The 26,464-nt window shown below is 36.3% G+C and overlaps 4 protein-coding genes and 1 long non-coding RNA gene across 9 annotated transcripts; 3 read left to right on the forward strand and 2 right to left on the reverse strand.

The window, feature by feature from the left end:
• Nucleotides 1–757: 757 nt before the first annotated feature.
• LOC149727580 (lumican-like) lies at nucleotides 758–4,688 on the reverse strand. Of its 2 annotated transcripts, XM_089888456.1 has the most exons (8): nucleotides 4,343–4,655; nucleotides 3,889–4,054; nucleotides 3,190–3,303; nucleotides 2,662–2,842; nucleotides 2,375–2,520; nucleotides 1,743–1,967; nucleotides 1,215–1,366; nucleotides 758–884 (listed from the first exon to the last, which is right to left on the reverse strand). In XM_089888456.1, exons 1-8 carry the CDS (start codon nucleotides 4,582–4,584, stop codon nucleotides 785–787), a joined length of 1,326 nt encoding a protein of 441 aa, XP_089744582.1. In that variant the 5' UTR covers nucleotides 4,585–4,655; the 3' UTR covers nucleotides 758–784. The 2 variants fall into 2 exon arrangements, with proteins under 2 accessions (XP_089744582.1, XP_089744585.1); XM_089888459.1 differs by lacking the exon at nucleotides 1,743–1,967 and having other exon boundaries at nucleotides 4,343–4,688.
• Nucleotides 4,689–5,715: 1,027 nt separating this feature from the next.
• LOC149727581 (E-selectin-like) lies at nucleotides 5,716–11,926 on the forward strand. Its single transcript, XM_089888461.1, has 12 exons — nucleotides 5,716–5,885; nucleotides 6,370–6,455; nucleotides 6,750–6,851; nucleotides 7,247–7,367; nucleotides 7,710–7,847; nucleotides 8,151–8,274; nucleotides 8,848–8,960; nucleotides 9,125–9,313; nucleotides 9,454–9,639; nucleotides 10,459–10,604; nucleotides 11,080–11,240; nucleotides 11,640–11,926. The coding sequence occupies exons 1-10, from the start codon at nucleotides 5,816–5,818 to the stop codon at nucleotides 10,545–10,547; spliced, it is 1,218 nt and encodes a 405-aa protein (XP_089744587.1). The 5' UTR covers nucleotides 5,716–5,815; the 3' UTR covers nucleotides 10,548–10,604; nucleotides 11,080–11,240; nucleotides 11,640–11,926.
• Nucleotides 11,927–12,061: 135 nt separating this feature from the next.
• Nucleotides 12,062–13,503, forward strand: LOC149727582 (uncharacterized). The gene is made up of 5 exons (XR_016386030.1): nucleotides 12,062–12,942; nucleotides 13,002–13,052; nucleotides 13,108–13,170; nucleotides 13,229–13,262; nucleotides 13,425–13,503. It is a non-coding gene; the product is annotated as an uncharacterized LOC149727582 (long non-coding RNA).
• A 1,452-nt stretch (nucleotides 13,504–14,955) lies between these two features.
• On the forward strand, nucleotides 14,956–24,934 carry LOC149727583 (serine/threonine-protein kinase/endoribonuclease ire-1-like). 4 transcript variants are annotated; one of them, XM_089888449.1, is made up of 14 exons: nucleotides 14,956–15,152; nucleotides 15,765–15,874; nucleotides 16,061–16,124; nucleotides 16,538–16,688; nucleotides 17,882–17,932; nucleotides 18,268–18,394; nucleotides 18,858–19,039; nucleotides 19,233–19,347; nucleotides 19,450–19,604; nucleotides 20,525–20,746; nucleotides 21,055–21,233; nucleotides 21,379–21,443; nucleotides 21,508–21,585; nucleotides 21,883–24,934. In XM_089888449.1, the coding sequence occupies exons 2-14, from the start codon at nucleotides 15,862–15,864 to the stop codon at nucleotides 22,539–22,541; spliced, it is 2,061 nt and encodes a 686-aa protein (XP_089744575.1). In that variant the 5' UTR covers nucleotides 14,956–15,152; nucleotides 15,765–15,861; the 3' UTR covers nucleotides 22,542–24,934. The 4 variants fall into 4 exon arrangements, with proteins under 4 accessions (XP_089744575.1, XP_089744577.1, XP_089744576.1 ...); XM_089888451.1 differs by lacking the exon at nucleotides 15,765–15,874; XM_089888450.1 differs by lacking the exon at nucleotides 14,956–15,152 and having other exon boundaries at nucleotides 15,159–15,874.
• Nucleotides 23,363–24,632, reverse strand: LOC149727584 (small integral membrane protein 18-like). Its single transcript, XM_089888473.1, has 2 exons — nucleotides 24,479–24,632; nucleotides 23,363–24,080 (listed from the first exon to the last, which is right to left on the reverse strand). Exons 1-2 carry the CDS (start codon nucleotides 24,569–24,571, stop codon nucleotides 23,880–23,882), a joined length of 294 nt encoding a protein of 97 aa, XP_089744599.1. The 5' UTR covers nucleotides 24,572–24,632; the 3' UTR covers nucleotides 23,363–23,879.
• Nucleotides 24,935–26,464: the final 1,530 nt, after the last annotated feature.

Below are 26,464 nucleotides of genomic sequence, written 5' to 3' on the forward strand. Positions count from 1 at the left end.
TAACTTTACGATTTTCAGCAACGGGTGGCGATTGTGACGTCATACAACGATTGACCGCTGTGCGTTCTCAGCGATTCTACGTCATCAATTAAAACTCTCATGTACAGCGCATTCATTCAACTATGCGTATAGATATATAGGCAGTCTGGGTGTTTGGCCAACTATGACCAATGTCTCATGCCGTACTTCACTACAGGACAGCCATATAGAATAGAATGTCCATATACATATACCCTTTTTGCTAGTCACTTTTATGCGCGTAAGTACTCGCAAAAAACAAAGTTAACACGCATAACGTCATAAGCGTGTTATCTGCTTAGAAGGTTGGTTGTTACTCGCATTATGCGAGTAAAGAAAAGTATGGTGGAAGTACAGTTTCACTTTTAAGAGATTAATCTTTTTCGGATATTATTTTCACAGTTTTTAGTTCGTAATAGCACCATAAAGTATCAGAACTTATTTTAAAAACTAGATTTAACAATATAACGCTAAAATAGGCTAACTCACTGTTGATACGCGCATAAACCAATGACCATGCAAAACAACGCGGTAAGCGAGTTATCATATGACGAGTCAATGCAGATCGTTATTAACTTTTTACCATGCAAAAAGGGTAATAGTTGGGGTAATGGACCAACTCTGGTCCAAATTTGACATTGAACGCACCCATATAAAAACGGTGTATAAAACAAGACAACCCTGTTAAAACTCCGGAAGCCGCTAACCACACTATACAATAAACAAATTACAGTCTCAGTCATTTTTAAAATTGTACATTTAATTCTCAACACGTAAAATCATCAGCAGAAATTCCACTCCATGATTTCCCGTTAAGTTTCGTCGGCTCTTTACATTTCATGAGGCCAGGGTCTTGAATGACGTCACTAGAAATATAATAGTCGTTATTTATTATAAGTTTCATTTTGAGTTATCAGAAATAAAAATTGTATTACGCCGTTTTTCAATGTCACTAAAAAGCGAGATGCACCAGTGACGTCACCGCTGCAAATATGAACAACGATAACTCGAAAATTTTGCCGTTTTAAATAAAAACACAGTACTGGAACTTTAGGCAATCTGAACACAATTTCGGAAAGACAATCTAAACACACTTTATAAGCAAAATCAGTTTCCTGTTAAGATTTCAAAATACATCATGTTTCATACGTCACACATTATACGTCACACATCCTATACGTCATAACAAAACTTACCCGCTTTCTTGCATAACCTTCAACCATTTAAGATGGCAATCACACACCCATTGGTCCCCCCATAAGTATATTATAGATATGGAAGGAATGAATGCGTGTGAAAATACACCTTCGGGTAAAGTCTTGAGTGGGTTGTCATTGAGCCAGAGTTGCTGAAATAAAGGCACAGATATTTTATTTTTTATATACGTTCTGGTGATAAAATTAACGAAAAGATTTACATTCAACGTTTTGTCTGCCATTCGTTAAAACATCGCTGCAACCCTCCTGTATCCGTGTTTCTGGGAATGCAGACTGATACGCAGCCACATTTTTATATAACTAGTTAAATTTTGCGCTTCGGGGCAACGTATTTCTACAAAACACCCCCGACCGAAACGTAACAGGCGATTTGTTTGGTAATAAACGGGGTGGATGCGCTCCGCTCTGTATATTTTGGATATTTTTAATTTGTAACGTATACATTTCCTTTTTATAGTATAGATTTTCGTCTTGTCGTCATCAGTTATATTACATCAGTTATGTTACCTTTAAGGCGGTAAGGCCTTTGAATGCACCAACTTCAATCGATGGTATATTACTTAAACTAATATCAACCGTCTGTACAGAAGACAACCCGGCCAAGGTTTTGTTGGTTAGTTTAGTTTCAACATGGCAATCCATCAGGTCCAATATTGTAAGATCTCCCAATCCATAGAATGAGTTGTCGGATATTGTTTTTAAACCACTTTGCCAAATCTCAAGCGTTTCAAGCTGAAAAATTAAGATGTTTTTCTAAGGGCCGAAATTTATAAATAAGTTTGTAATATTTTAACCTTGCATGGCGGGACAAGCGTTATAACACAGGTGTTCTGTTTTATACAACTCGTGCCTGCTCACGCGTTATCACGTATGTCACTTTGTGAGTGATTTTTTTTGTGTCGATAAAAATTTAGACAACCTAATTTAGCAAAGATAGGTAGCAGCAACATTAAGCAAAATACCCTTCGGTACAACGCAAGCGCTCTAACCACAGAAGCACAGCGCCGTACAAGCTTGCTTTCAGCCACGGATTTTGTTTCCAGGCACAAATTGACCAACCTCAGCGCTTTATAGTGAGACTTATATGCTGAAGGCGTGCCTAGTTCAGTAGCGCTGGTAATAAGACGGTCCTCACTTACTTTAGTTTGATGTTGAAAAGCGTAAGGTTGAATAACTTGAATGGGGTTTCCAACCATGTCGAAATGTAGCAACGATGTTGGAAGGTTTGAAGGTATTTTAGTCATTTGGTTGAAACGAAAATTTAATGTTCGAAGCTTCGTTAGACCTGTGGTGTCATATAGAGTTAAACATGGTATGGACTTTATGGCAGCCGATTGATATTTCTTGTATAGTTAAAATATATGGTGGTTGGACTTTTATATAACTAAGCAATAAGTATTTGTAGTTTAGACTATGGTACATTAACCTTTAAAACTGTTAACTTTAATTCCCGCGTCTGTGATTTGATTGAACGAAAGATCAAGTTGCGTCAAGTTAGGAGTTGATTGGGATAATAGACCAGGTACGTCTGTTATCATGTTGTTGTCGAGTCGAAGGTATTTGATTGACGGGTAGTTTGTTAGTGAGGTGAGAGACATGTTTGCAATCTGGAAGGAAAAAGTTTGGTTTGATTGTTGTAACCTTGTTGTGTGTAGCGTATTGTTGAATGAATGAAACTTGTTTATCCTCGCATGGCGGGATAACGGCAGTCGTTATAACACTGGTGTTCTGTTTCATACACCTCGTGCCCGCTTACAAGTTACCACGTATGTATGTAACTTATGTTCGCGTGGCGGGCCAACAACAGTCGTTATAACGCGGGTGTTCTGTTTCATACACCTCATGTCCGCTTATGAGTTATGTGTAACTTGACTATTTGGACACATAGTCCAGAAATAGTAGCAGCGTCGAGCTTTGAACTCGGTAATCTCTGGTTTCACTACAACCCTCATACCTTATTATTGTAAAGCGCCAACTCGAGAATCTGCTTTGGTAAATATTGAGGTACGAAATGGAAGTTGTTGTAACCAAGGTACAAGGTTTGTAAGCTTAAACTTCCAGCGAAAGACTGAGGAATGAAAATAAACCATGCTGTATGTAAAGATACTATATCTGTTTATTTCACTTATTGCCGACAATTTGGACAACCTATTAGTAACCACTGGGTTGGAACGGTTTCCAGTAAGTGATGTGCCCAAAGGCACATACGCACACAATGGTAGCAGCGGCGAGCCTCGAACCCATACCTGTTGGTGTAGATGCGACCGCTTTAATGGATGGGTTACCGTTTGACGATACGATAAGTACATAGGCAGATAATATATTTCCATATTTGTAACAAAATCTGTAACGTTGTGTTTGACCATACTGAAGTGAGTACATACTATGGTTTGACTGTACATTTAGTTCCTATGAAATAATACTCTGTAATTGTATAGTAGTTTGGGAAAAGGTGGGACAAGTTTCAAATCTATTTTCTCGTCGCATTTAGTAGTAAACAAAGAACACTCAAAGAATTATAAAACTACATTATCACAACCCCAATAGACCGTTGTTAATTGTTAAAAACACGGTCAGGATATTTGGATATTATGTGCTAAAGGTGTCATATCATCTCCACCCTAGTAAATAATTAGTTGTTGTAACGCATCACCATGTTCGTGAAACTTGCTGCATTAAGTTTGTTCCCACTCAGATCAACAGTGGTCAGTGATGGTAGATCTTTGAAACTTCCATCGCTGATGTGCTGGATGTCGTTTAACGAGAGATCGATGGAGACGGCTGACTGTGGAAGCTTCGGGACGGAAATTAAAGCTAACCTGGTGTGTATGGGGTATTTACTTGGCTTGTGAGTGGATTGTTTTATGTTAGCATCTGTAGCATGAAAGTTTTAGGCAAACTAGCTCGTGTAAGCAGACACGAGGTGTATGAAACATAAAACCCGTTTTGTAACGACTGTTTTTGCCCGCCATGCGAGGGTAAATAAGTTGTCCTTGTCCTGCCACATGGGGATAAATAAGTTACATACATTTTTACGTTTATTCGGGGTTCCAACAAGATTAAGAATCTATAATGCAATATAATTATCAACACGAGTCCTCATATACCTGCTACAGTTGATTAATCCACCGTTATAGCATTGACATTTCGGTGGGCAAAAGTCAAACCCAAATCCCTCGTTGCTATCTCGTGACATCATCATTACGTCATCGTGACTTAATTCTATCGCATCAAAATTCTCGCCGGCTGATAACTCCGCATTAATGAGCTGTACCTTTTTCTCTGCTATTACACCGCTTATAATACAAAGAAGATTTATACCAATATATGAGATATAGGTAGAAACCATTACTACAGGTTAGCTGGCTTGCATGAATGAACGACAACCATAGATTGCTGCATTTTAAGAGATTTTGTAAATATTTATTTTATAACAAAGAGTGTTTGTTGTACGCGCGACATGGTTGATTGTCCAATTATTACGTAATAATAGCCCGTATACAACTACAGGATACGCGAGATTAAAATTTGAAAGTTTCAAATCCTTTTATTGCCCGACGTCACAAACACTTGTCAAAGTACGAAGCGTTGATATATTTCGCCACGAATGCAACAGGTGTTTCGTTGTGTCTTTGATTATTCGTTGGCAATAACAAACCATCACAACGATCAAAAAAGGTATTGAAATACGTGGCTTATTTGGCAATTCACATGCTCGCGCTTACGATGTGTTTTTATACGCAACAGTGGTATAGTACTGTGCTGGGCAAAGATAGGACACATTTAGCACATGATATCCAAATATCCTGATTGTGTTTGAACGATTAACAACGGTCTAAAGGAGTTGTGAGCATACGGTTTTATAATTCTTTGAATATTCTTTGTTTGCTACCAAATGGGACGACAAAACGCAACGAAACGGTGCCCCCCTTTTCCCACCCTACTATATAATAAGATAAATGTTTTGTCCCCTTAGACATTTAAGCCCTAAATAAATAACAACAAAAAACAAACACCTACGAAGTTAAATACATGGCAACTTGTAAGCGAGGTGTAAGAAACAGAATACCTGTGTTATAACGACTCTCCTTGCCCACCATGCAACGATAAATAAATTACGATCATTCAGTCATGCATATATTGTCGTTATATAACCCGTCCCATTATTGCGACCAAACTTTCGTTGTTTCAAAGTCGAAACTGATCGTTCAAACTCGTGAACTCTTTTGTTTATTTTTTATTTACGAAAATATAGAAGGTGTTTATAACCAGGTGCAATGTTAGTGGGTATACGTGTTATTTACGTGAAACAACCTCCTGGGCACGACGTTGTGTTGTAGCGCTCCATATACAGCCCGATACGTCATCATAATACGTAATAGCTCATCGCAATAACAGCCAACGTTGTAAAATAAAAGAAAACAACAAAATAATTCTAAAATTTTAGGAAAAAAGAACAAACGGTATATAAGGGTCAACTCTATACCGGGACAAATAGAATCTATGATTACAAAGTATATGTTCCTTTGGTATACAGTAGCAAAGTTAGCCCACAGGTTCTGTTATAGTTCTTATACGAAATGGACCCGAATATTAAATGCATAGGTCGCATCTTATTGGTGTTATACGCAGTTGTTGCTGTTGGGAAAGGTGAGGAGTGATATTGGTTTTGGTGTTTCTGTATTTCTTTTCTATATAAGTGAGGTCCTACAGCGAGACACGGGACCTGATATTTATCCCACAGTGGAATTGTTTCCCTAACATTATATAGTTATGCTCATTTTATTTTACATGAATGAGACCCTACAGCAAAGCACGCCAAGGGATCTGAAATTTAGTCGATGAGTTAGCTTGTTACCCCAACACAATTTGTTATTATTGTATACATAGTAAAGTGGGGAAGATGGGACACCTTTTGATTCCCTTTTATCCTCCCAAACAAGACCGAATTGTTAATTGTAGAAGACCGTTGTTAATTGTTTAAGAAACGATCAAGCTATCTGGTCATTATGTGCTAAATGTCTCCCATCTTCCCCCACCCTAATATAGCATAAGCAAGACGCAAGTCCTGAACGTCACATCTTTATAATGTGGGTTGAACGATACAAATGTAATTCATATTTTTTTGTTCCAGCCCTTCAATGTATAACATGTGACAACGCCAAATCCCACGAGGAATGCGACAAACGTGGACGAGTGGTTACTTGTAATAAGAACGAGGTAAACTCAGTTTTATCTTAGTTTTGTGACCTAAAATAAAATCTTGTTTCGTGGTGATAATTGTATTGTGTGTTGGGTTTAGCAGCCGCACGCTTTTACGTTTGTGCTTTTCTCAAGTATATAGTTTTTACCCGTAGCTGTTTTAACGACTGTCGCTTTGTTAATAATTTAAACTAGAGGCGAAATAAAATTCATTCATAATTCTCTTTGTTGATTTAATTAACCCGTTCTTCAAAATCAAATTCGAAGAATTTTTGGTACGCATGTTTTCAGTGTTGACCGTTTGTTTTCCAGGAAATGTGCGCTATAGAGGAAAGAAAGGTGAACCAAGGACCCGAGAAATTGATCTTCAAACACTGCAAGCAACCATTGGCTTGTTCTAACAACGAAAGACAGGTTGGTTTGTGTTAAGTGTATTGTGGTGGGGTAAGATGGATACCGTTAGCACACGATGTCCCATGTTTCCTGAGCGTGTTTTGTAGGGATATGGTTGCTTAAGCAAGATATTTAACGATGATTGCTGAAAACCAGTGGTCACTAACGGGTTGTCTAAATTGTTAGCCACATACAGAAACACATAGTTGACCCACAAACGTACGAGGTGTATGAAACAGAACACCCCTGTTATAACGACTGTCGTTGCCCTGTCACGCGAGGTTAAATAAGTTACATACGTGGTAACTCGTAAGCCGGAACGAGGTGTATGAAACAAAACACCTGTGTTATAACGACTGTCGTTGCTCCACCATGCGAGGTTAAATAAGTTACATTCCCCTATAATCTTTCACCAGAACCCCCGCCCTGCATGGTGGCCGACTCAATGCAACAGTCGAGCTGTCAACTCTGTGTGTAGATGTTGTTGCAGTGGTGACTTATGTAACCAAGGTGCTAACACATGCTTTAATAGAGTAGGTAAGTCAATGAAACTTGTCTTAATATCTTTATATTTTAAGCTGGTGTATGCAGGGCTTATCTCGGGTGCTTGACAATAATGGATAAATTTTCTTTTTTATACTTCATATAATTTTGTATTGCAATTATTCGATAAATAAGTGCTACGAAGTATGTTACTAACAAAAATCAAATGTGACGAATAATTTACTAGGGAATATATTTCGTTTAAAATTCAAGTGTCGCTGCGAAATAAGCAATGAAATAACAATATTTAAATAAAGTTTTTTTGCTTCTATTTCCGTTCAACAAGAAGTTATTACGATATTTTGTCGAATTTAAATAATATTTCATGCCTTACAGCAAACGTATGCCTTCCCCCTCGTACCAACCCCAGAAACGGCAAGGTCACGTGTTCAGACGGAAACAAAATTGGCAGCTCGTGTTCATTCACCTGTGACGCCGGTCACGTGATGTCAGGATCCAAAACTTCAGAGTGCGGTGAGAATAAGCTTTAATGGTTATTCAAATATATTTATAGTATGGGGTGGGGTAAGCTATGGAACATGTTTTCGTTCTCTTTTATTGCCCCAATTGGGAGGAAACAAGAATATTTACATGATTGTAGGACTGTAGCCTTACAAGTCTGAAAGAGTTCAGTGTAGGTACGTTGGTGACCACGCTTCGTTCGATCAATTAAATGTAAATATGTTTTTAACCTCAATCGTGTTTTAACGACTGTCGTTTTTGTCGTTATATGTAATTTGCTTCTTCATAAATGACAAACGTGGGAACTTATTTCAGGACAAGACGGAACATGGAGCTCTCCTACGCCGTCATGTGGCCCCATAACTTGCCCACGATTATCTGCTGGAAACAAACGAATCGATGATTGTTCCAATGGAAATCATGTTGGGAGTGTTTGTCGGTAAGTAAGCTAATTGGTTTGCATTATAAGTATGGTCATATTTTTGCAATATCTTAAAATACGTTTAAATACATCACCCACAAAGTAACATACATGGTAACTCGTAAGCTAGCGCGAGGTGTATTAACACCCATGTTATAACGACTGTCGTTTTCCCATTACGCGAGGATAAAGTAACTTACATTCATTCATTTACGTTGTGTGTGGGAAATGTGCATTTAATTGCATCGCTTATAGAGAAGGTTCGGCAAAAACTAACGGGTTCTGTTTACAGTACGAAACTTCATTGGGCGAAAATGGTGGAAAAACTTGTGTTTCGGTTTCGTCGCATTTAGTAGTAAACAAAGAAAATCATGGAATTATAAAACCATATCCTCACGACTCCCGTATAAACCGTTGTTAATTGTTTAAAACACGATCAGGATATTTGAATATCATGTGCTAAAGGTGTCCCATCTTCCCCCACCCTACTATATATATTCTTCATTGTTGTATGGAAAACATCTGGATTCATGATAAGATGTGGTTTACATTACTACAGCATGTGGACTAAATTGTTTAACTTCAATGCAGGTTTACATGTGAAGCAGGATACGAGATGATTGGTTCCCAATCTATCACGTGCCGTGACATTCTTGATGCTGACGTCAACGGTGTTTGGAGCTCTTTACCGCCAACATGCAGACGTAAATTTAAAGACAAAATTTATAAATATATTAAACTTACTTGTTCTCCCGTGTCGGTAGCGGCGTAAAGCTTCGAACTCATAAACTGTGGATTAGAAGCGGGCTAGCTCATCTATATGCAACGGACCCCAAAATGCGTATTTTTATCCATTTCCTTTTTCCAGTTATAACCTGCACCGAACCACCAACGGTGCCAGAGAACGGATTCCGAGTGTGTAGTGATGTCAACAACATTGGTTCGGTTTGTGAATTCGGGTGTGACGAGTTTTATTCAAGGAATGGACCTCTGCGTACGACATGTATGAACGTGAGTCCAAGACCGGCGTGGGATAACATGGCACCTGTGTGCGAACGTAAGCTTGTGGATATGCTTAAATAAACTAGATTTGTATGCAATGTAATCCAGTTTGCCAAGCTAAATTGTATATCGTTTGTCAATGCCCGATGCTGCTATAAATACTAACATGTTTTTCTTGAAATTTATTTCATACAGGTGTTGCTTGTTCCGACCAAGGGGTTTTACCGCACGGAGAAATAACCTGCGAAGATTCAAACTTCGCCAACTCTCAATGTACATTCAGGTGTACCGCTGACACTTATTTCATATCCCCTGCTGACGTCACATCGAACACGTGTCAAAATAATACGTCATGGAGCAAACCGAAACCGTGTTGTGCGCGTAAGTTAATGGCTATTTAATGGCCATTTATATTCTGATGTAACCACTTATAAGAATCTGCTGTTTGCTTTATTCTTACACTCTAAGAATGAACAGCAATAAAAGATTCGGATTGTTAAAACTTAACCTCAGACCCAGATTACTAAGGTATTTTCCTATAACATTTTCCTACGATGCGGCTTACACTGCTTGTCATTTTCAATTACTTTCCTTATCTACGATGCATCTAAATATCATTATCATGATCTGAACTAAGAGGTTATACTAATGTTATATATACTCGTAAGCTGGCACGAGGTGTATGAAACAGAACATCCGTGTTATAACGACTGCTGTCGTTTCCCCGCCATGCGAGAATAAACAAGTTACATTCATTTTAAACTACAAATTCGATAAATTATTCGACTCTTTAGAATCCATTAATAAATAATTTACAAAATAGTAAAATATTGCCCGGCGTCACGCTGAGCGCGCCTGCATACAGTTGTGTTTAATGCTGCTACCGTTATGGGCGTATATGTGTCCTTGGGCAAGACAGAAGACACTTTATGGCGATCGCTTTAACCCAGTGATCACTAATGAGTTGTTTAGTTTATCAGCCATACAAAAAAAAAAACCTAATTCGGTTTATGCTTTTTTATTCCTAAGTTATTTTTAAGTTTACAAGAATATTGTAAATAATTTTTAAATAATTTCAAAAACTTTTTAAAAACTCTAAATTGTTCTTCCCAGAAAATTGTAGAATAATGAATAATGCATTTATAATATTGCGCAACAAAATGTTTGTTACGTATTAATTCATAGAAACACTATTTCCAGGTTGTTTGAGGACGGGGAGGATTCAATGTCATTTTCGATTTTCCGTTACAATAAATTGGTTGACGAAACTTCCAGTATTCCGCTTATAAACTCGTTCAAATCTAACGTTGAAGCAAGGGTCAATGCTATTCCTTATGACGGAGAAGGTTGGTTTGAATATGAAACTTGGTTTTAACGACTCTCGTTTTTCTCTGGTAACTTCCTTCTTTAACTTAATGAGATAAAAAAATTTGTTGCTATGCAAAGTTTAAATGTTTGTTGATGACAGTGACATTTGTTGTTCATGCGAAGAGTTATCCCCACAGCATAAAAGCAAGTGTAAAGGTGGCTGTACACAGTATCCGGAATTCGTCCGTTTTGTCTGTTTTGTCCGAATTTCGCTGCCGCATGCGGAACTCGGTAATGGGTTTGCATACGACTTCGCAAGCGAATTCGCATGGATACTGTATACAGTCACCTTAAAGCAACATATTTTACAAGAAATACAGATATTTAGTGTACCAAAAATGTACTTATTCCACAAATAAGGTCTCTTTCTGTTTAGTATTCGTATGTTTATAGACGTCATAAACGGGTCTACTCTATATAGGACTTAAAATTAATTCATTCATAACGTTCCAGGCACCAGGACCGGCCAAGCTTTAAAATACGCCAGAGACGTGATTTTATCTGCTGAGGGAAATCGTGATTACGCTCCCGACGTAGTTTTGCTTCTCACTGATGGGGTTTCCCAAGACGACGTCATAACCCCTGCTAATGCTCTTCGAGATGATGGAGTTACGGTATATATGATTTCATAGAATTTATCAAGTTTCTTGTGTGCAACAGCCACGCTTTTAAATTGACAATCTTTTCTACACTTTTTATCCATAGCGTATTTCGTTACCTGTTTTCCTGTTGACCCTTTTCTCTTTTCTGTTTAAATAAAATGATTTTCGTTATCGTTTTGAGGGGTATGAAACAGAACACCCGTGTTATAACGACTATCGTTGCCCACCATGCAAATATAAATAAGTTTTATATACGTGGTAACTCGTAAGCGAACATGGGGGTTATGAAACAGAACACCACTGTTATAACGACTCATGAGGCCCCGCTACGTGAGTTTTTTTTCTTTTTTTTGGATTAATTAATAAGTCCAAAAACATATTTTTTTTAATTGAGAAACTTATTTTTTTCAGCTTTACACTGTCGGTATCATGCCACCTAGCGGCCGTCTCGACACCGCCCATTTGTTGGAGATAGCTGGTGATATAGACCACGTGATACTCGCTGATAACGGGTTCGATGGTTTGACCCCAATATTCGCCCAAGAGCTTAGCCAACATATATGCGGTGATCCGTGCAATCACGTGAGGCATGGCCACGAATGATTGGTTGGTTTGAACGACCCGGTGTATTTTTGCGTTAAGGTTGTACTATATTAAAATGTGATGAATCTTCGTTTAATAAATTTATTATAATTAAACTTGTTGCTGTTGATTTTCGAAAACAAGCATGCACGTATAAGTATGTGTGGGGTAAGATGAATATCGTTAGCAGATTCTTTCTAATGGGACGATAAATGAGAATAAAACAAACATTGACCATCTCACCCCAACATACTATACACGTCATACGTATTGACCAGATTCGTATATCTGTGGGTTCCTTGCGCTCATAATGGTACGAAAGGAGTCTTCTATGTTGTATACGTGCTGATGAACAATTACCGAGAAGTTAGCGCAGTTGGATAAATGGAGCATGCTGAGTGCGACACATGTGGCTGGTATTGTGGTTGGTGGGTGCGGCCTTAGGCAAGACACTAACTTATAATAAAGCATGTTTCTCTTCGAAAACGGTTGCGAATATCATGAATGTTAATACTTTATCCAATTTTCCTGATAGATAACAATCTGTCTGCGGATAAGTAAACCTCAATGTTAAAGTGCAAATATAAACATGTTATAAAAAGTCACCATGAGGTGTAGTAACGTATTTTAACACCGAAGCTATTTCCAGATATTATATCGGGTTTCTATGTTATTGCACATTTACACCACCTAGCGGAAAGAATTCTGCGTAATTTCTTTATCAGCAATAATTACCTCTTCCCGCTTTTCGTTGATTGCTTCTCGCATAAAACGCCGTCCTTACAACCCGTGGTATTTACACCACGTTACAGTTTAGATGAAGTTAGTTTCTCACCAGCAGCTTACAAGTTTAGTAGCAGCCATGTGTTTCTGGATCAAGACTTTGAGGGAAGGTTTATTAGTGGCATTAATATTCTGTTACTAACTGAACTTCCATGCTGTTACCTTAACTTATTATGATTATTGTTACTACTATTATAATATCCTAAAACGTAATTTGCGACGCCATACGGTTCTTCGACGCTTGCGATTCGCGATTTTTTTTCATGGGGCCCCATACGCGCTTTGCGGCGACGCGATTCGAATTTTATTTGCGGCGGTATCTGCGGAAGAAAGAAGATCAAAAAAATAGGTGAGTAAGAATGTATTATTACTCACAATATGCATTGTTACGCACGCCATTTACTTTAGATTACGTGTGACGTCACGAAGCACTGATGGCATAATAGAAGAACCTGCTTCGTAAGTCGATTATTACGTCATCATACAAGTTGTTTCATGCTTATTTATTCTACAGAACCTGGGTATGTGACGTCACAGAAAATCACACCATTGCTTCTACAACTCGATCGCATAGAAGGTAATTATGACGTAACCAGATGTTATTAATTAATACGTCCTAATTCCGATTGTTACAGACGAGACAAGACGAAGAGAGAAAAAAAGCGCAAGGTAATTTAAGCTTAAAATAAAATTAACCAATAATCGTAGTTTACGTGTCTCGAGTAAAGTAACGAGCGATTGAAGTGATTAAGTTGGTCTAGATACCCCCTGTCATAGCTGTTGCCCAACCACACGAAAATCGTATTAATTAAAATAACGTTCATTTTACAGACGAAGAACAAAGACGAAGACGCCAATATAAGGATGCCGGTTTGAGGTGTTTGTAGGTTTAAGTGTGTAAAGGTTTATTTACAGGTGTACACGCGAAGAAAGAAGATCAAAGAATACGTGAGTAAGAATGTTAAATATGCCACAATATGCATTGTTACGTATACACCAATTGTTTTTAGGTGACGTGAGATGTGATGTTACAGAAGTGATGACGTAACAGAAGAATCTGCTTTGTAAGTTGTTCGTTACGTCATAATAAAAAATATTTTATTTGATAGAACACGAGTATGTGACGTCACAAACGATTCCGAAACTTCTTAAAAAGAAAGTGATTGTGACGTAACGTGCGTACTATAAGTTAATCCTAAAAGGTAGTCGTAGTTTTGGTATTTTGTGATTATGTTGCCACCGAATCTAGATAACCCGTGTCATGGCGGTTGCCCAACCACACGAAGATCATATGAATCAGTATAATTTTTACTTTACAGACGAAGAACAAAGATGAATATGCCGATAAAGGATGTCGGTTTAAGGTGATTATGTGGTATAGTGTTTGAGTAGGAGTGTGTTTGTGTGTGTGTGTTAGCTGATGCACTCTTACAGTGTTTCCAGCTAGTTTTAACTGCTGGACATAGTGTTGCCGGCTTTTAATGCACTCTTAAAGTGCATTTGTTTACATGTATTTGAAATAAATACAAAGGAATTGTTGCAACAATCTTACTGAGTTACCAACTGTAGTGTTTTATCTGTCAGGACTTGAATCTTCCAGCGGTTTTGTATTGTCTTGGTTTGCTTTGCGAGAACTCTTGTCTTTAATTGCTGGTACACATATACTCGAGTAATATCAACGCGCAGTATAATATATACTCGACTCTTCATTCCCTTAATTTTTAAACAAATTTAAACTTTAACTTTAATATAAATCTCCACCGTTAAAGTTAACATCTTTTTTATTTTTACACAACATCGCGTATGGCGTAATTGAGACGATGGCCACGTCACAATTACACTTTACGTCGATGCGGTGGGTCAGCAACGTCATGACCCTGCGTTCGGTGCGGTTACGTCACGGTCGGCTTAGTTACGTTACAGCTGCGGGTTTGTTACGTGGACGTCGCCGCTTTTAGCGGTTCGTAACAGCCACAGTATGTCGTAACGGTCGATGCGGTGCGTAACATCCGGACGATATTATATTGTGTGGAGATACGACGATAGTATCGCGGTACCAAGATGTTTTCTCAATAAGCGGCCGGGCGATGCAGGGCCGTTGTTGGTTTTGACTCCTTGAAAGTGACCGCTTGGTGTCGTGCGCACTGCAGAGTTTCTCCCGTTTGATTTTTGTATCTTTCCATCGTAGGTGTTTCAATGACCATGGAATGTGTGTCGTGTCGTATGTTTTCGTGTGTTATGTAGGCTTATATTCATTGAAGCACCGTACTAACTTTGTTATTTTTCTTGGTTTCTTTTCCTTGCGGATATATCCGACAAGGGTTTCTCACCTAAAGAAGTAGAAACCCACTACCATTGGCTGGGGGCTTGTCGTGCCGTAGTGGCTTTCCACCAACGCCAGCCACATAAACTATGAAGATATTTTAATTCTGTTTCTATTTTGCAGAAGGAATATTAACAAAGAAAATGCGTTATTATTATTTGTAATCGTTTTGTCATAAGCGCTCTTCAAATATAAATTGCCACAAAGTACTAAGACGTTGTATAAATAAAATAAAGGTAATTCCATAGTATAGTAGAGTGGGGGAAGATTGGACAACTTTTAACACATAATGTCCAAATATCCTGATCGTGTTTTAAACAATTAACAACGGTCTATGGGAGTCGTGATGATACGGTTTAATATTTCTTTAAATGTTATTTGTTTACTACCAAATGTGACGGGAAAATAGAATGAAAACGTGTCCCATCTTCTCCCACCCTACTATATAGTACCGTGGGAAGTGCGGGTAAGATGGATACCGGTATAGCTTATATCTCTTATAGCCTGACCGTGTTTTTAACAACTAACAAGGCTCTTTCGGAGTCGTAAGAATACGGTTATTTAATTCTGTAAATATTCTTTGTTTACTACCAAGTGGAACGATAAAAACCCAAACTTGTCCCATTTTACCCCAATCTATTATAACAGTTTGTGTACAAGTGGAACGATAAAAACCCAAACTTGTCCCATCTTACCCCAATCTATTATAACAGTTTGTGTAATTAAGTGCCAATAAAACTTTGCGTCATTTTCCATAAATGCAATAAACCTTGTGTAACAATGTTTATCAAGCACACATTATGTAACTTTATACATATTACAAGCCCATGTTGAAATATTTACAACAGGTAAAAACACGAGTTTTTGTTGAGGGGTTTTCCCTAAGGTGGAAGTCGCATCAATTGTTTTATCAAAATGTTTGTGACGTAACATTAGGAAATCGTCATGGCGGAGAACAGTAGGTTTCTGGTTCCTATTCTATTTTTAGTTTTGTGGCTGTTTTGGGGGTATTTGTTTTATTTATATTTATCATTTTATTGATATAGATAACAATTTAGATAAGTAGGAAAACCCATACAGAAAAGCCTAGAGTTGGCCCCTAGCCCCCTAACGTAATTGTTTGTAACAATTGTTTCTCTTTCAGATTTTTCCTCTACCTATGACATCATTGGTTTGATTGACGTGGGCTCATATGGCAGTGTTCATGAGTAAGTTGGAAAATATCTTGAATAATCTTTCTCTTTTTGTGTTTATATGAATACTATGATGCTGTGTCTGTAATATGCTAACCTACATTGTATAATCCAGTGGTTACTAATGGATTGTTTAAATTGTCAGCGATACAGAACACAATGACACACAAAGTTACGTACGTAGTAGCTCCTAAGCGGGCACTAGGTGTGTGAAACAGAACACCCGTGTTATTACTATTGTTTCTACCCGCGAGCATAAAGCAAGTTTCATTCATTCATTCATTCATTCATTAATCAACTGGTCTGAGTATACATAAGCCCACAATGATAGCAACATTGAGCTTAAAGTTAGAACCCGTATTTTTTCTATGACAGCGCTGAACCATTAAATCAACCATACACCATATATAATGTTATTTCTATCTCAGATGCAAGTCTCGCTCAGGGAAACGCTTCGCGGTGAAGAAAGTTTCGGAACAATCGCACAAACTTGAATATGAGATCAAGAACATGCAGATGGCATCGGATCACGAGAATGTTATCAATTACATTGATTGGATGAACCACATTGAGGGGGAGGTGGGTAGTATCATTTATTATGTTTGTATGAAAAAGTTTCAGCAGATTATTCCTGCACTAAAACAGGTGTTCGTGTTGTTTTAGATTTTGACCCTTTGATGTTTTGAGTGTGGTGAAAATATAACATTTATTTTATAGACAATAGGCATTATCATTATCATAATCAAACATTAACAGAAAATCGATTTTTACCCTATTGATTATTTAAGACAAGGTAAATAAGATACATGTTTTGTATTTCATAAAATGCGACAATTAAAACAGTAAAGAAAAAATAAGTAGCAATATAATTATTGAAACTTGTAATGGTTTCATTCAATACATTCAATAAGTAAAATAAAGTTTAAAAAGCATGGCTGTTGAACTAATACTTAGTTGTCCTTTATAAAACCCACCATACGATAGAACTAGTTTTTTAAAAATTAGTTTAAACAACCATAGTTTACATAGGCGCCGAGTACGCAAAGGCGCAGAGGCCTCGCCTACGTAGGAAATAATAGCGCTGAGGCGGCCTCCGTAGACGAATTAACAAAAAAATATGTAATTTTACTAAATTTATTCGTATTGTTCCCATAAAAATATACCATGGCGGTTAAAAAAGATTAAAATTAACAACGTAACAATAGCAGAGCGGAAATTTAGGCATGCGTTGACCACAATGAATCCACGTGTGAATCCCTACTAATTCGTAATAATTATGCCGCTTGGCTGAGGAAAACATTGTAAATATACAGCAGTGTTACTTCTGGAACATATTTAGGTTGTTTATTTCCGCCTACATTGTTTGAAACTTTAGAATAGGATAACATCGTCTGTTTAGCCCGTTGGTTGTTCTTCATTTTCTAAGTAGCTAACATTGAATGTGTTGCTTTGCCTTTGTAAGACGACGCAAAACTAAAGCACGTGGACGTTAAACTACAACGCACGTAAAGGTCAAGTAGAAAGCACGTTCCCTTGAACAAGCGATTTATATATCGGCCAATCTTGCAAATACACACGAGAAAGGGATCAACGCGTAACACTGACGCCCAGCGTTGAGCCAGCGTATAATAACGACAAACGCTGTTTAAAAAATAAAGCGCCGAAGTGTTATGATGTCACGATTCTGTTCTGTCATAATAGGCCTCGCCTCCCACTATATTTCAAAACTGGGCGCCTATGATAGTTGATTTTACTTGTTTGTTACTTCACAGGAAGTTTACAAAATGTTGGTGATGGAACTTTGTGATGCAACAATCGAACAGGTATTATGACATCACAGATGAGTATGTCATACTTACAGGAGAATAAAACTTGGGTATTTGGAAAATTCCTATCTTCTAACATTGATATGTTTTTACACTTTTTTTTGGTGAATATTCTATTAAAATAATCTAATTTTATTTTATCGTTTTTTCCTGGCATCATGCAAGACTTCATGAGGGTATTGAAATATATACCAAATCCAATTGGATGGTTTTAAATCCTTGGTGAAGTCTTGCATAAAATTAATTAATGTTTTCTTGAAGCCAAAAAAGTCAATATTATATTATTCCTGGTAGCAAACTAAAAATACCATCTTTTATTCCTCAATCTTCAGTATATTGAAAACTCGAAAATGATTGAAGGCAAACTACCTCGTGATTATTTTGATGACATCACAACACTCATTATTATTAAACAAGCAATGAATGGAATCCTCTTCCTGCATGACACATGTGACATAAGTGGGTGTATTATGATGTCATAGTGTAGATTATGGTAAACGCTTGCAGTTACAACTTATGCATTTTTCCCACTACCTTACATTAAAACCCAATGTTCTTGTCATCTTGTGTCTAAATATCATAAACCAATAGTTTGTGATGTTCACAAAACAACCCATAAAGTTTATTTTAATATAAAATATTAGGATCCTGAATTTTAATTAATTCTCCTAATAAATAAACTCTTGGTTTAAAGTCTGTAGGTGTAGCTTTATTTTTATCTTTATTGTGCTATTATCAGAGTATGATGTTTCACTGAATGGCAGACGAAACATTACTGCAAAATTAGCATTAATTTACGAGAAGCTCAATTTATTTGTAAAAACATTTTTTTTAAATGTAAATTGGACACATTTTAACAAAACGTTGACGCAATAAAATAAACATTATTTAAAATTTTTATTCAAATATTTATTTATTTCAGTCCACCGGGACATCAAACCAACCAACTTTCTTCTTGTTAAACAAATGCAGGGGTCAAAGGTCAAAGTTTGTGACTTCGGATTAAGCAGGGTCATCGAACAGGGGAATTCCGGGGTGTTTTCAAACACTTTCGGCCACCCCCAGTATATCGCACCAGAGTGTAAAGATACAAGCCGAAAAATTGTAATAAAAAATTAAAGTTTTTATATTATAATTTTTAATTTTTCCACTTTAAAAAAAAAGGTTTTATTTCATTCATCTTTGTATAGTCTACATATTTTAATCAAAATTATTTTAATATATATTTTTATTCTTCTGTCCATGACTGCCTTGTTTAAATTATCACTAGACTCACATTGTTACAACTCCTTTTTAGCGTAAGTCGAGCGACGTTTATTCTCTCGGAATTCTCTTTCATTATGTCGTCACAAACGGTGTTCTCATGAATGAGGGTTCCCCAAGTTTCGATCATCTTAGACTGAAGGATACAGGTATGTGATGATGTCATAATCTATGATGTCATTCTGTATTATGTCATTACCTATGATGTCATATTATTTTACTTGTTATTTTAACTTAATTTTACTTTTCAGCTCTTCTCAATGGCCTGACTTGCGAGAAAAGAATAATGGCTTGTGACATCATAAAGGGAATGACAATGAGTGACCAAGAACACAGGATGACAATCGCACAAGTTTCCGATCATCCGTTGTTCTGGAAAGGAAAAAGAAAAATTGGTTTCTACAAGGTTGGAGTTTTTACAAATTTAAATTAAAACAGCTCAACTGTATATAGGAGTGAGGTCTAGGGCTGTGGAAAAGTTAACCTGTTAACTGAACCTATTTGGTTAACCGCTAACGGAAAGTTCAAGTCGTTAACCGAACTATGATGTCATAGGGCATAAACGTATATCAATATCTGTCTTATTTACACGAAAGGCACGTGTTCGCGTTCGTTGATTGGTGCTTCGTGATAAGATAGAGTGCGCAGGGACGCTGTTGCTTTGATCGTGCCTTACAACGGCGATTATGTCAGCAATCTTGATTGTTAATACCGCAAGATAACTAGTTTTGCAACATTATTTTGGCGTAATACACAACTTAAATGTTTTCCTCAGCCAAGCAGCGTGTTTATTACGAAAAAGCAGGCGTTCACACGTGGATTTATTGCATCATAAAAGCAATTGTTTGACCTGGCAATTGATTACGACATAAAAGCAATTCACACGTTGATAATTTACTTCATAATAGCGATTGGATTATTTTGCCGGCAGGTGCTTTAAAACAGGTTTGAATACGTACATCGTAAAGTTGCCTTTAAATTCGCGAAAGAAAAGCAATAAACAAGACGCTTTTATTAGGATTACACTTGTATCGGATAACCGGTTAAAACTGAATGGTTAACGGAAAATTCACAGCCCTAATGAGGTCCTACAGTGTGGCACATCATGGAACCTGGGATTTAGGCCAGAGTTGGCCCATTACCCCAACATTGTATATGTACATTCTATTCTATATGGGTGAGGTCCTACAGTGAGGTACGCCATGGGACCTGGGATTTAAGCCAAAGTTGTCTCAGTAGGACCTCACCCTTGTAAAATATAACCATAAATCAAACATTCAAACTATTTGGGATACTCTAAATCTAAAAAAGAATGTTTTTTTTCAGGAAATGAAACCTTTCATTCAGGCTCGTCAGAATAGTGCGTTTAACAAAAGATTGAATGAATACAGTGAGTCCTTGGTTGGTGATGGGAAGGAGTTTGTCGCGTTTAAAATCGACCCAATGAATGTCCCAGTTGCTTTGAGAGAATACATGGATAAAGATAAAAAACATGGACCACTTGATTGTAGTGATGTTGGAGGCCTTGTTAGGCTGGTTAGGAACATGGTGGGTAAATCACTTAACTAATGGTATCGCAGGTTTAATAGTATGCGTACAATGGCTTGACTATTTATTGGTATCACTTGTTTAATGGTGGAGAAACTTTTTTTTGCCAATGTTGGCTTCATGCACCTCAGTGTCCATTAAAACTAATGTTAAAAACATACCCTGCCTGATGATGTCCTCTAGGATCACAAAACAAGCGATTAACAGATCTTTTTTACCCTTGAAACTAATGTTGTGTAAATTTAATTTAAATTAGAAATCATCATCAACATAGCTTTAGTAAGATTACCCACAATGCATCACAACAGGATGCTCATGTTTTGGATTCAAACATTCCTTTGAAAGTCAAGAAATGCATCGGTTTCAACGAAGGCGGTTTTAACGAAGGCAAACCAAATATCAACCCTGATGTTTTCCTGAAGAAACTGACAGGGGATTACCCACAACTGTTACTACATTTATACAAGCTTAAGCAATCCTGTGACAGGTGAATTAATGTAACATATTTATCTCTGTGTGGCAGGGCAATCATAGTGTTTTAATTAGAATACATACACCCACAATGGTGCCAGTTAATGTTGTTTCCACTTAAAGTATACCCAATATTTTAAAATCACAAATGAAATTTTTAGAGAGAATTCTGAAACTTCAAAATCCAGGAAAAAAAACAAAAAAGAAAAGAAACAAAAGACAAAAGGTTTGTGACGTCATAATTAATACACTTCTTGTTAATTGTACTTTACTGTTATGTAATAATCCAGATTCTTCATGTAACAATCCTACTATGACATCACCATCTAAAAAATTGCTGCCTTTGTTGAACAAATTTGAAACACCAGGTTAGTGTGAAATTAATTATTTTTCGAGTTTTTAAATTTACACTTGGTAACTTGGTAGCGGGCATGAGGCGTATGAAACAGAGCACCTACGTTGTAACTACTGTTGTTTCCCCACCATGTGAGGATAAACATGTTTATCAATGCTTGTTTTATCGCCTGTTAATTGATCCTAATTCCCTTCTTTTCGTTATTTTCATTATCCTGGTCTTCGTTACAATATTTAAGGAGATAAACAATGTGTTTGTTGTAGATCCTAAATGTTTGTTGCAATTATTTAATTTAAAATTGCAATTGCAGAACGTGATGTCACAATCTTCACTTTAAGGTTGTATTATGACAAAACAATGGTGCAAGAAAGGACATTTTCAATGGAAAAAGAGTTAATGGTGTTTTACAATAGACAAGCCGTGGATTTACCATCTAAAGCCGTGGCTTCAACTTTAAAAGCGGTGGCTTCAACTTCGAAGGCGGTGGCTTCAACCTCAAAAGCTGTGGCTTCAACCTCAAAAGCCGTGGCTTCAACTTCAAAAGTTGAGGCCGACACACTAAGTTTTAATGAATTTATTTTCCCCTCAACAATCCAGGATAAATACAGCAAATGGAGAACTGCATTGCTGGAAAACTTCCACGGTGGCTTGCAACTGTATATGATGGGAAATACTTTATACGGAACAAGGAATTGTCAAACCCGGATTTATTTCTTCGAAACTGGAGTCAAAAAACAGACACTGGTAGAAATGAAAAAAGGGGTTAAAACTGTTATTTTCTCGTACGATCAATTCTGTTGCCTTGTTGGTGATTTGAGATGCTCCACACTGCCCCAAGTGGTAGTTACCATAGTGATAGGGACGGAACCCAAGACACAAGTGAGTCCGTCTATTATAAAGTTGGAGGTCGTGCCAAAAGCTGCCGAGGATATTGTTCGTAAACTGCGGCAACAACGGCTTGCAACATAAGGGATTTCTATTCTATGTGGGTGGGGTCCTTGTCAGGGACCTAGGGTTTAAGCCTTGTGTGACTTGTTATCACGACACCAAGGACAGAATTAATTTTCACCAGGTTGACTCCCAAGCCTCCACGTGCATAACCACATTGCAGTCAAACATACTTTAGCAGCATTTAAGTGAGGGAATATAACTTATTTATCCTCGCATGAAAAAGCAACGACAGTTGTTATAACACTGGTGTTCTGTTTTATACAACTCGTGCCTGCTTACAAGTTACCACGTATGTAACTTTGTGCATTATTATTTTTCTTAATTTCAATGCATGATTGTATAACTAAAGCATACAAAAAAGAAAGGGTTCCACTTTATAAAAGATATATATTTATGGTTTAATAATTTACTATAATGTATACATGTAGTTTAAGTTACAAAAAAGTATTTTCTAACTAATTTATAGATAATTTATGTCTGTTCTGTGAAAATCAGCTTCTAATTTAATTATTTTACTTGTTTTCTTACCACCTGCCTGACACCATGTATTTAATCACCTAAGTTTAGTGCTGTTGTCCAAGCTAAAAAAGTAGTAACATGAGATTTCAAGATGTCTTTATAGTCTTTATGGTGATGCTGTGTTTTTACTTTAGACTAGTTGTTTCTACTTGGCGTCGATTTCAGTTTTAATGTTTGATTCTTAATCTAACATTGCAGTTATATTTTCCGGCAGTATGTGAAGATACAATTTTAAAATGTAATTAGAGATTTAAAAAATTGCACTGTTTACGTAGTCTGCAATGTAGACTAACTGTTTTTGTCAATACTTGTTAACAATATTCTTCTTATTTCTAAAAATGCTTTTTATTTCTAAAAATTAAGTTTAATTTTTCTGCAGTGAAGAAAGAAATTTTTTTATCACGTCATAATATGTTAATTACATATTCTGTGATGTATGTGAGAGCAGTGTGATGTCATAATACAAATATACATTGTAATAATGGAACAAACAGTGCAATTGTTTTAAACAAAGAAACTTGTGATTCTAAAACAATAAGATTGCAATGATAAAAGTTAAAATGAAGACATCTAAAAGCAAAGCAATATACATAGATTGGAATGTGTAGATATATGAAACATTACAGCGGTTATGTTTAATGCACTAATTAATATAAATTGTTCACAACTCAAGTAAATGATTTTTCTTATATTGTGTGGTTTCCGCTACCAGGCATAATGTATAACAGTCTTTTTAGCTCTTTGGGTATAAAAACATTAATTCAAAAAAAAACGTCAATAAAAAACTTTGTTATCCTAATAATTTGTTAAAACTTTAGATTTGATCCTTAGGTTGTCCTAATGTATTTCTCCCATCCCAATGTTATCTGACCCGTTCTTGACTTTATTGTTTCTTCGTTTATGAGGTTTGGGTTCCGACCTCCTGCAGCATGAACACACACAGTCGCAGAACGAATAAAGGAAAGCAATCGCGAACAACACGCCAAACATTCCAATGAAAGCAATAAAGATACCGAACCATACAGTGCTGTAAGTATCCTGTTATATGTATGGTGTTAAAAAGGCGCCAATTCAGGGGATGCAAGGATGCAGTTTTATCCCTAATTAAACAGCGCAAAGTAGTGGTTTAACAATATTCAGTGAAGGCGACAATTTAGGGTATGCAGTGGTGCAGTGGGCACAACAAATTTCACAAATGTTTTAATAGGGTGTTACCATTTATTTTAACATGCATTTTTAACAGATATATCCGTAAAACAAATCTTAACTTATAGGCTGTAATGTTTACTTGACATGCCACTTCAGGTTTGGTGCCTATGCTCAGAGTAAAATACTTATAATTTATTTAATCTAGGAAAAAGAACTTCATAGAAAAACTAGTTTCATCACAAAGAGACTTAGCATTGAAACAAGTTATCTTACAACAGGGGAATCACCTTAAACGGTTCAATCTTAGCGATGTCATCAAGTGTGAAACCGACCACATTCGTAAGAGCGTTGTTTATGATGTCTGTGTTTAAGTTTGACATCTCTATGTTTCAAGGTACAGGGTATATATAAAATCTGTAAAACAGGAAAAACTTTGTGTATGAAAACTTTGTGTAAAGATAAACTATATATACAAGAAAAACAACAACACCATAGTTCCACTATATTGGTATTAACTGAAAACCTTGACAAGAACAACACTTAGTGATAAAAATAACACAATGGTTTGACTACACTGGTTTAAATTTAAATATTAGATTGACTATACCGGTTTAAATATTATATTAACTATCTGTATGCATTATGGTTGTGTTTAACACTTAGCACCAAAGTTCCACAGTGGCAAGACATGCTTGTATGTTGTATAGAAGGCATGGAAAGCTAAAGTTTAAATAAGTTTGTAACATATAGGTGGGCCTAGGCAAGCATTAAAATGAAATAAATGGCTTCATATGAAAAAGCTAAAATGTTTTAAAATCTAGTGCAAACTTATATAAACAATATGAACATGCAAACGTACTTATGTATCAGTAAGCTTTAAAAACCTTAGCAAAACAGGAATGATATTAATTAACACTTAAATATATAATGACGGAATTTTTTAAAAAGTAGTTTGGCATATTATTAAAGGTGGCAACAATAAATACAAATCATTAAACAAACAAATATACAGAACAGATGAACTCAGGCATGTTTGAATATTTAAATCACTATGACATCACAGTAGGTACATTATGGCTTCACAAAGTAAAATATGTTACAAACAATACTTCAAAAACTTTGCAATATTAAAACACATTTTATAGAAGTTAAAAAGTTTAAAACAGTTGCAACTTTCCAGTATAATAGTAACATTATATTTAAAAATTGGTTCATACATCATATACATTTGGCTTCATACTTTTTAGGTAATATCTACATAATACAGGCTGCTAAAACAAAAATAACCTAATAATGGTAGTTGTGCATTAACCGTCCTATTAGGAATAAAACCAAAACATAAACATAGATCAAATAATACTTGTTTAAATCAGTGTATTATATATATATGAAATATTTGTTTTGTACAACATAACCTTCACAATGTTTGTCACACTTTTCACCAGCTAGGTATTTCAACTTGTCGCTGTTGAGCATGGACTTTATTTTTCTTCGTTTGTTTCTGTTGGACCACCACTTCTTCCCCCCCATCACAGCAAAGACATTCACAGAACGAGTACAAGAATGCAACTCCAATCATGAAGAAAATAACTCCAACGAACGTACAAAGTATGAGGAAGAACACAAGATGATAGGTCGTTTTAAACGGATCGATCTCGGCGATATCGTCCAATGAAAATCCAACAACACTACTAATGGCTTCTGTCATAATGGCTACTATGATGTAACAGTGCTGTAAGATCAGCAAAGGTTTAGTTAGTATTTTCCGAAATAAGATTTTTTGTTTTAGTTACGGTAACGAAGATCATAAAAGTTTCGAAAAGCAAAAAGATTAGGACTGATTGTTGCTATGATGCCAGAAATGCTTATGAATTAGTTTTTTACAGAGTCCGTATATAAACATGAGTTATTTCATCACCATAGAAATCTTACAGGGCAACCAAATGGGGCCAATTTCGCCGATTGTTTACCCTAGCAACGGGAATTTTTAAACAGATTTTTCTGCTTAGTCGCAGTTTATTTATAGAACTCAAAAACTTCAAGTCACTTTTGGGCTTTAATAAATCTACACATCTACTTGAAAATTTGATTTTCTTTAATCTGCATCCTGTATTTGTATTAAAAACATAAAATATATTAAACTTAGCTATATACGTTCATATTTATATTATGTCTATGATCAATTTAGCCCCATTTGTTATGTGCTATGTGATTTCTATGGGCGACATAAAATAACTCATGTTTATATATGGACTCTGGTTTTTTATGCTTTT

The sequence above is a fragment of the Ciona robusta genome, chromosome 11 (genome assembly GCF_009617815.1).
Source record: "Ciona robusta chromosome 11, ASM961781v2".
NCBI classification, from domain to species: Eukaryota; Metazoa; Chordata; class Ascidiacea; order Phlebobranchia; family Cionidae; genus Ciona; species Ciona robusta.